Source organism: Monoraphidium neglectum, assembly GCF_000611645.1.
Source record: "Monoraphidium neglectum strain SAG 48.87 unplaced genomic scaffold scaffold02431, whole genome shotgun sequence".
Classification (NCBI taxonomy): domain Eukaryota; kingdom Viridiplantae; phylum Chlorophyta; class Chlorophyceae; order Sphaeropleales; family Selenastraceae; genus Monoraphidium; species Monoraphidium neglectum.
Window position 1 is genome coordinate 1 of NW_014011197.1, and position 9,257 is coordinate 9,257.

The 9,257-nt window shown below is 66.3% G+C and overlaps 3 protein-coding genes across 3 annotated transcripts; 1 reads left to right on the forward strand and 2 right to left on the reverse strand.

The window, feature by feature from the left end:
* Positions 1 to 33: 33 nt before the first annotated feature.
* MNEG_10716 (zeta-carotene desaturase) lies at positions 34 to 3,660 on the reverse strand (the record flags this gene model as incomplete). The annotated part of the gene is made up of 10 exons (XM_014040810.1): positions 34 to 53; positions 124 to 246; positions 551 to 701; positions 934 to 995; positions 1,230 to 1,326; positions 1,742 to 1,828; positions 2,156 to 2,242; positions 2,784 to 2,861; positions 3,241 to 3,362; positions 3,555 to 3,660. 10 exons carry the CDS (start codon positions 3,658 to 3,660, stop codon positions 34 to 36), a joined length of 933 nt encoding a protein of 310 aa, XP_013896264.1.
* Positions 3,661 to 5,407: 1,747 nt separating this feature from the next.
* On the reverse strand, positions 5,408 to 7,576 carry MNEG_10717 (Zinc transporter zupT; the record flags this gene model as incomplete). The annotated part of the gene is made up of 6 exons (XM_014040811.1): positions 5,408 to 5,674; positions 5,881 to 6,020; positions 6,254 to 6,326; positions 6,571 to 7,050; positions 7,240 to 7,395; positions 7,541 to 7,576. 6 exons carry the CDS (start codon positions 7,574 to 7,576, stop codon positions 5,408 to 5,410), a joined length of 1,152 nt encoding a protein of 383 aa, XP_013896265.1.
* Positions 7,577 to 8,863: 1,287 nt separating this feature from the next.
* Positions 8,864 to 9,247, forward strand: MNEG_10718 (hypothetical protein; the record flags this gene model as incomplete). Its single annotated transcript, XM_014040812.1, has 1 exon — positions 8,864 to 9,247. A coding segment is annotated over one exon (384 nt), but the record flags the coding sequence as incomplete, so codon positions are not given.
* Between the last annotated feature and the right edge of the window lie 10 nt (positions 9,248 to 9,257).

Consider the following 9,257-nt stretch of genomic DNA (forward strand, 5'->3'; position numbering starts at 1 on the left):
CGCCGACGACGCCGGGCAGGGGCGGGCCCCGCGTCAAAGGCCTGGCACCGCGACTGAGGGATGACGTCATCATATCAAAAACCTTGTTGCCCAGGCGGACGGCAGGGAGGCCAGAGATCTCACCCGCTGGGCTGCCGCTGAGCATGCGCAGGACCGAGGCGTCGGTCTTGGTGGCGAAGAACTGGAAGATGGTGAGCATGCAGCGCGCGCTGATGTCGTTGCAGTCCAGGAACCCCAGGGCGTAGGCTGGGGGGAGGGGGGGGGGTGGGAGATGCAATAGGGTGGGCATGTGGCCACGCACGATGATTTGGGGTTGTGAGGCGTGACGCGAGCGTGCACGAGCTCCCGCGCAGGCGCCTGGATGCGCCTGCGGCACCATCAGCCTTCCCCGCGCGCCCCTCGCGGCCCGCGCATCGGGCAGCGCGCTCGGGGGCCCCCGCGCGCCTCTCGCGGCCCGCGCATCAGGCAGCAAGCTCGGGGGCGAAGGCGGCGGCGGCCGGGGCGCGGCGTGGAGCTGCAGAGGCCGCAGTTGCGAGGGTGCGTGACTCACCGATGGGGTCCCACATGCGCTTGATGGACGCGTCGCTGCCGCCGTGGGACTTGAACCAGTCGGTGAACGAGATGTTGTCGAGCGCCCGGATGTCCTGCATCGCCCCCTCGGGGTCGAACAGCGCCCGCACCACCGGCGACGTGCCCAGCGCCTGGGGTCCGGGCGCGGGGCGCGGGGGCGCGGCGGAAGGTGGGCGCGCAGGCAAAGACAAGCGCCGCGCGCGGTCGGCCACGTGCGGGGCGCCGCGTCTCTCCTCACTTGTTCCCCTTCATGGAGCAAAAATCGGGGCCGCCATGGAGGCGGGGTAACGCGGTGCTGCCGGGCACGCAGGCCGCCACCCGGGGGCCCCAGGCGGATGAAGCTGCGCAGCCCTGGGCGCTCACCAGGCTGTTGGCGACCTTGTCAATGGGCTCCAGCTGGGGGGTGGTGAAGAACGCCTTCAGGCCTGGGGTGAGGGCGCCATGCGTGGCAAAGGAAGGAAAGAATCAGAGTGGGTCCATCGCCCGGCCTGTCCAGGCGGCGGCCGCGCCGGCAGCGCGCGCCTCCCATGCCTCCGGCGCCCCCGGCCCGTCGCCGCGGCCGCCCTGCTTGGCCGCACGCTGCCGGCCTCCGCGCGGCGAGTGCGGCCGCGGGGAGGAGGCGACAAGACGCGGGATCCAATCAACCGCGGCCCCCTCACCGTGGAAGGGGGCCCCGATCTTTGTGTCGTTTACAAAGAAGCGGAAGTCCAGCTCCCGCACGTCCCCGTCCAGGTTGCAGAACGTGTGGGTGTGATCCTGCAGGCGCGCCAGCCGGCAAGGCACGAGGCCAAGAAAACGCAGAGACTTGGGTGCAGCGGTTTGGGGACAAGCGCGCACGCGACGCATGGGTGCGGGCGCGCATGCACCGCTGCCGGCCGTTCACCGGGCCGCCTTTTCACAGATTGCTGCGCCCGCCTGCCCGCGAAAGAACGGCTGCTTTCGCGCCGCCCCGCGTCGCCGCTGCCCCGACGCGCCGCTCTCCTTGCAGCTGCCGCTGTCCAAACGTCCACACGTCCTTCTGGCCCATCATCACGCTTCACGTCTCTACGCTGGGCCCTGGAACCACCTCCCGCACCACAACCAGATCACAGCCCAACCCGCTGCCCAGATCTCAGCCCAGATCTCAGCCCACGTCTGAGCCCAGATCGCAGCCCAGATCGCAGCCCCCCACCTTGAGCAGCAGGTTCTCCAGCACCCCGCACTTGGCCATAAGGCGGAACAAGTTGAAGTAGCAGCCGAAAAACACGTGCAGGCCCATCTGCCAATCGTGGTTGCGGGGCGGAGCCAGGCAGCCTCACACTCGCGATCAGCATGCCCCCAGGGAAGGCGCCGAATATCCGGAGGGGCCGCGGCTGCTGCACCCAAAGGGCCCGCCCCCCCCCCCCTCCTCGCCCTCAAATGCGATGTGGTTCCAGTGCATGCGTTCACCATGCATGCACGGGAGTGTGGCGCCCATGTGTGCATGTCGTGAATATGCAGGCACGCATGGGCGTGAGGTGCCCATGTGTGCATGTATCTTCACACATGGGCATGAGGTGCCCAACTGCCCATGGGTGCATGCAGCTGCGGGGGCCGGGGGCCGCACCTCGATGTGGTTCCCGTCCTTGTCCTTGAAGGAGGCCACCTTGCCGCCCACCCACTGGCGGCCCTCGTAGATGTCCACCTCGTGACCCTGGCGGCGAGGTTGCGTGGGGTTGGGGGAGTCCAAGGTTGGAGAAAGCACGCGTGCGTGCATGTGCTCGTGCAATTGTGTCAGCGTGTGTGTTTGTGTGGCTGTGCGAGCGTGGACGCGTGCGTCTGCGTGTGTGTAGGTGTGTGTGTGTGTGTGTGTGTGTGTGTGTGTGTGTGTGTGTGTGTGTGTGTGTGTGTGTGTGTGGCGCGCACACGTGTGTGTGTACATGTACTTCCTTCCAAGCACGCACGCGGCGGCAGAGGCTTGTGCCCAGGCTGACATATGGCCTGGACCAAGGTGGGCGGGCTCCACACACACCCACCACCAAAACAGGGACGCACGTCTGCGCCGCGGCCGCAGCGGACGCCGCAGCGGACGTAGCCGCGGCCGCCGCTGCTTATGCCCCCGCAGGCGCCGGCGGCGCCGCGTGCCACTGAGCGCTGGTGTTACTGCCCCCTTCCCCCTGGCGGAGGCAGCCGAAGCGGTGCCGCTCACGCAAACCCCACCGCGCAACCGCCGACTAATCCAACCGCCTGCTGACCTGGTCCAGGAGCTCCACGGCAGTGGACAGGCCCGCCAGCCCGCCACCCAGGATCGCAACACGCAGCTTGGGGGCACCCTGCATGCGGCGGCAAAGGCGAATGGGAAAGCCCGGGCGGGCGCGTGAGGGATGGCGGCGAGGGTTGCAGGCAAGGGTGCAGCGCCATGGCACTCTCATGGCGCTCCATTCTGAAGAGAGGGTGCGGCGCTGGCACTCTCATGGCTATTGGCGGAGCAGCCAGAGAGGGGCGCTCCAGATGTGCTGCAGCGCAGCGCCGTCGTCCCCTGCTGCGGCGCGCTTCCGCTTGCGCGTGACGGCCAGCGCGCATGGCAGTGTCGTGGCCATGGCAGCATGGCCGACTGCACTTTTCCAGCTGCTGCCCAGCACGTAATCATGGGGCTACGTAGCTCAGTAATCACTGCTTGATAAACGCAGCCATGCTAGCATGCCTCCTCACCGGGGCGGGCGGCGGCGGCGCCGTTGGGAACAGGGACGGCAGCGGCGCGTCCTTTGGCCCCACATCCTGACCAGCGACGTTCAGCGTTGACGGCCGCTCCGGCGCAGCAACGGCCCTCACAACTGAATGAAATAAGTCCCACGTGCGGCATTACGACCTTGATTATTGGGTGCCACACATCTACGTGATGTGTGGGCGGGCTGGTGTGCAGCGATTCGCTGCTGACCACTGGCATGCAGGCCGCCCTGCCTCCGCAATACGCGCATTGGGTAATCCTTATTGCCAACAACATACGCATTGCCTCCCCGCCTTACCCGGCATGCCCCTGCGAGCCAGGCGTCCGCTGCTGCACACCGCCCTCGGCGCAGCGGGCTTCGGCCCGCCCAGACGAGCACCGCGGATCGTCTGCTGAACTTGCATGATTATGACGCGCGGCTACGGATCCCACAGGCGCTCTATACACGCAATCTCGGTATAAAGCTACTGAACACTGCTGCAATCACAACATGAGAGAGAAACGTGGCGTGAAAGAATGGTTTATATGCGCGTGGGGGCCCCACATACGACCCGATGGATGCCGATTCATCGACGCCCGCCTAGCTGCTCTGTGCGGTTGTGCACGGAGCACGAGTGGTGCCGGATAAGTGGAGTGCTGGAAGCACATAGCCGGTGCTGCCCAGAACATAGCCCTGTGCTGGGCTCACAGAACTCACCTGGGGCTTGGCGCCCCGCTGGCCTAACGCACGGGCGCAACGGTCAACACCTCATGTATGCGGCATGGACTCATGTCAGCTGCAGCGCTTCCACCACGATCCATGACCGACAAGTTTGGCCATCACAGCAGCTCGGCCATCATATGTCGGATGATCCCCCGTGTGCTCTCGCAGGTGTGCTGCCAGCGGACAACACCCACCTTGAAACACTCTTGGGGCGGCGCAGATTGTCCGCAGTGCGCACCCCCTGAGGTGCTCATGCAACTGTATGAAACACCTCAGTGTTTCGCGCGGCAAGAAAGCAGCACAGAGATGCGTGAATCAAGGCGTGCTGCCTGGGCCCCACAATGCAGCGACAGCAACAGGCACGGCCGCTACCACGGTGCATGAAGTGTTTTGAGGTGCAAGCGCTACACGGGCGAGCCGCAGCCGCGAGCCCGTTGGCGAGTCACCTCCACCTCCACCAAATGGTGGCCACGAGCGCGCGACAGCATTCCTACGCCTGCCGAACGCCGAGCCTGAGAGGGGCGTCCCTGAAAGGGCGCGCTGCCGGCTGGCAAGGGGCTGCCGGGAAGGGACTGTGGTGTGCCGTCTACGGGGCAACCTACCCCTTGAGTCAAAGGGCTGCCCAGCACAGCCTTTGGCGGGATGTCGGCGACGGAAACGCCACGCCGGTCGCTGCTGGGCACTGACTGTGCATCAGGTGACATGCATTCAAGGTGTCGCCATGTGCAGCACGACTGTCTGCCGCTTGCCTGGTGCTCCCGCTGCGATTGCGCTTGCTGCCCGTGCTGCGACTTGCCATGCCCCTGCGGCTGCGCCACTGCAAACCTGCCACTGGCGTAATGCCCCAACCCAGCCGCGTTTCGCTGTTGCAGCACCCGCCCTGCAAGCTCTCACACCTGCCCAAGCCAGGCTGTTTGCACACAGCATCCTATCAAAATACGCGGGCAGTCGCCGCAGCACCCTACAGCGTGCACCCCGCAGCCCTCGTATTGTCCAAGTCAACCACCACACCAGGCTGCCAATCTTCGGCCCTCATCATCAATAACCTTCACCCACATCACATAAGCTTGTCAGCTGCGATTTCAACTCTCTACAACCCTCCCGTGCATGCTCCGCCACCTGTCATCACCCAAAACCTGCACATAGGCAGCCAGCCGTGTGGCTGCCGCCCACCACCCCCTTCAGAGGCCCGCGGTCATCAGCCAGTTGAAGGGACTGCTTGCACAATTACAGCCACGCATCGCGCCTCTGAAAAAATGCATGAGGTACTCACACAAGCCCCTCAAAACTGTACGGGGCGCCGACTGTCCGTCACCACGTTCACGGCGAGCCGCCCGCTCCCCGCATGCCCGCAGGTTCTCCCGTGCCTGCCGCCACAAGGCCAGGCGCCCTCGGCCCCGGGCGGCCTTAACCACTCACGCGCGACGCCACAGCCCCCTTGAGGCCCCCTAGACCTTGAACAGCAGCAGGCTCGCTGCCATCACCGCCGCGCCGCCGAAAAAGCCGGAGGTGGCAAACGTGTCTTCGGGGTCGTACCTGAGGGCCGTGGGCAGCAGCTCCTTGACTGCGATGTACACCATGACGCCCGCCACAAACCCAAAGGACACGGCAAATGCTAGGGGATTGCCGACGCCGCCGCCGGCGGAGATCAGCGCGTAGCCGATCAGGCCGCCGATGGGCTCGGCGGCGCCGCTGACAAAGCTCCAGAAGAAGCCCTTTCGATTGTGATGGAGGGGGGAGCGGTGCAGCAGGGTGGGGAGGGGGCAGGCCAGACCGGCGCAGGCGGGGCAGCCGGGTTGCAGTCGGCCGATGTAGCATCGCCCGCACGGCAGCCCCAGCACCGGCCAGTCCTCTTCGCCACATGGTGCAGCCGGCTGCGTCGTGGGGCGCCCCGCCCTGCTGCAGGTGAGCGCCTGCCCACCTTCCACTTCGACCCTGTCGCGTAGTAGATGGGCATCGCGACCACCACGCCCTCGGGGATGTTGTGCAGCGCGATCGCCACGGCGATCGCCGCGCCGGCGCTGGGGCTGGCGAGGGCGGCAACAAACGTGGCGAGGCCCTCTGCGGCGCGGCGCAGAGAAATATGCGCGGCGTTCAGCGGCGTGAGGCGGCGGTAGTCGTCCTCGTCAGCGTGCGGTCCGAGGCGGCAGACGTGGCGCGAGCCGCGGCGACGAGCGAGCCAGCCGGCTGGCCTTGGCAGACGTGGCGCGAGCCGCGGCGACGAGCGAGCCAGCCGGCTGGCCTTGGCAGACGTGGCGCGAGCCGCGCGGTCTTATCGTCATCTGTTTTCTCACCTGGGACGTTGTGCATGCCGACAGCCAGCGCGCTGAGCAGCCCCGTGCGCGCGAGGGAGGTGTGGTGGTCGGCCTGGTGCGGGGTGCGGGGTGGGAGGAAGTTTGGGATCAGTGAGGCGCGGAACGCCCGGCACGTATTCGTGTGCAAGTGTTGACGGCGCGGATGAATGCGGCAGCGACGGCAGGGCAACGTCGGTAGGCGGCCACGTCGCCCTGCCGCCGCCGCCACTGTCGGCTGCCGCGTTGTCAGGTGCGTGGGCCGGCGGCAGACCTGGGCCCGCTGTGCGTGCTTTGCCTTGGCAGCCGGAGGGTCGCACCTCCAGGACCCTCCTCATCTCGGCACTCTCGCCCTTTGGGATCTCCATCGGCGGCGCCTCGGGGCACCGCGCGCCGCCGCCACACGCCTCGCAAACCACAGACGCCGCAGACGCGCCGTCTTCCTCGGCGCCCCGGGCGGGGGCCGGCTGCGGGCCCGGCGCAGCAGTCGCCGTCGCAGCCGCGGCGGCCTGCGGGCAGGCCTCGGGGGCGGCGGCGGCGGCGGCGGCGGCGCGTGCGCCGCCAGCTTCGACGTCCCCGGGGCCCTGCCGGCGCGCCGCCTGCACGCGGCGCTCCCGGCGGTCCGCCGCTGCCGCGGCCACGTGCAGCAGCGCGTGCACGAGCCGCCCGAGCAGCCAGGTGGCCGCGGCGCCACCAAAGAAGCACAGGGTGGAGTAGCGCCAGGCCTCGTTGTCGGAGAAGCCGGCGTCGGCAAAGGCGCCAACCGCTTTCACGCAGAAGATCTCGACAAAGGAGACGTACTGGGCAAGAAAAAAAGGCAGGGGCGGCAGCAGGTGAAAATTTAGACGGTTCGTGTTGCGTGAAGCGGTTTAGGGGACGACAGCGCGAAGTAATGCTGGGGCGGGGCGCAGGGGACACGCGTGCGCAGCGGCGCGTGCTGCCGCCGCGCAAACCACGCGGGGCCGAAGCAGCGCCGCGCGAGGGCGCACCGTCATCACGCCGGCCGACACGCCGAGCGCGCCGGACAGCAGGCGGTGGTTGGCGAGCGACGAGCAGAACACAAGGGACGCGCCGAGGCAGGTGCACGCGCCCGCTGCAACCACCAGGCCGAATGCCAGCCCCACGCTGCCGCTGCTGTACGAGGCCTGGCGACAGATAGCATGGGCAGGCACATATGCTGTTGCTTGGTGGACACAGCAAATGCAGGGGGCGAAGGGGATGACAGTACGTGGGAGGGTCGCGAAGTGCCTGCAGTGCACTGCCACTGCTGTACATTTGCGGCAGCCCCACTTGGCAGAGCGAGCAGCGCGCCAGAGGGCTCACCATCGGGCGGGCGTGACAACAGGGAGCTCTTCAGCGCCCTGCAAAAAACGCACCGGCCCCTGGCCTCGCCGAACTGGACCTACACTATTAGATCTCGCGGCGCGTTCGGCGCCTAGTTAGTGGGGTGCGATGAGATTTATGAGACACGGAGCGCCAGCGTAGCTGCTTGAGCAAGGGACCACGCTTGTTGCGTGGTGACTTGAGTCAAGTGCCTTGCAGCCCTGCGGTTTAGAGAGGGGCAGGCTCGAGACAAGCCTTGCCAAAGGACCTGTGCATCAAGACCAACCTTTGAAACACACTATTTGCTAGTGATGCTGCCGGCCGGGCTGCAGCACAGCTTTCCTCTGCTCAGCCAAGTGCCTGCGATGAGCCCCCTGCCAGATGCGCCCTGTGTGTGGCCGCCTCTTGGCTCCTGGGCTTGTTCGCAAAGGCTGAACTGCCAGCATGCGGCATACCCATTCATCCAAATGTGATTGCACCGCCTTAGTGCCGGCGTCTCGCTGCGCATGAGGGAGGGGCGGTTTGATTTTGCATGATGGTTTCGCCGGAGTGTGTTCAAACGTCTTGCTTGCATGCTTTGAGCAAGGTGTTCGCGGCAGCGGGCAGCCCCAGTACTCCAACAGGGGCAAACTGACACTGGCAGTCATTGCATCCAGGCCGACACTCCAAGTTCGTCACCCAAGAATCTGCACCCCGGTCCAACACATCACGCGGGCATCGCAGGTCTCTCTGCCCACACAAGTCCGTGCAGCTGCGAGCACGCTCAGATGATTGCTTGGACAAGAATCATATTCACACACCATGAATCCAGGATACCCACGCTCGCCGGGCTACTTACCTGCCTCGATGCAGTCACCTGGAGGCTTCATTGGCCGGCGTGGCCCTGGCACAGTCGAGTGAGCTGCAACAGACGTACAGATTTTGATTCCAACACGAACGCTGTACGCCCATGAACATCAGCGTCTGTGAGCTGCCAAGTGTGTTTTCGCGGCGGCCTTGTCACATTCGCTGCCTCCTGGGTGGCGATGCTGGGGCGGCGCACCAGAACAGCGTCCGGTCAGCTAGGCAATGGCATGTGCAGCATGCCAGCCTTCGCAATCAAGAACCCTATCGTACGCATATGCCAACCTGACAGGTTTGATATCCATGATTTTGTTTATATTGAACATCTGCAACGCGCAGCGCGGCTCGCTTCACTAGTTCTGGCGCTTCTCGCCGAATCCAGCAGCACGCTCCTCATCGGAGCCTCTTGAGCAGCCAAGGGTGCTTGCCAATTACCTGGGCAGCACCATGGCCAGCGCGAAGCAGCAGCAGGGCTGGCTGAGGCGAAACCAGCACTTTGTTGCGGGCGCCTGCGTGGCCGCAGCGGCCAGCTACGTAGCTTATAAAGCCTACAACTCACAAGGCCTGGCCTCGACCCAAGCCACGCTGCTGCGCGCCGCCGAGACGCTGCACCGGCTCGGCGCAGCGGCGGGCTCAGCAGGTGCCGTCCTAGAGCAGGTGTCGTCCGACCTACGCGCGTTCCTAGAGTCCGACGCGGATGAGGTCCCTCGCAGCCTGCGCCAGCTCGCGAAGCTCGCGCGCTGCCCAGAGGTGCAGGGTACGATCCAGGCCTGCGTCGGCGCCGCAGCGCGCGGCGCCGCGCCGCCGCTGACGGCCGCGGCGGTCGCGCTGGTGGACCGCC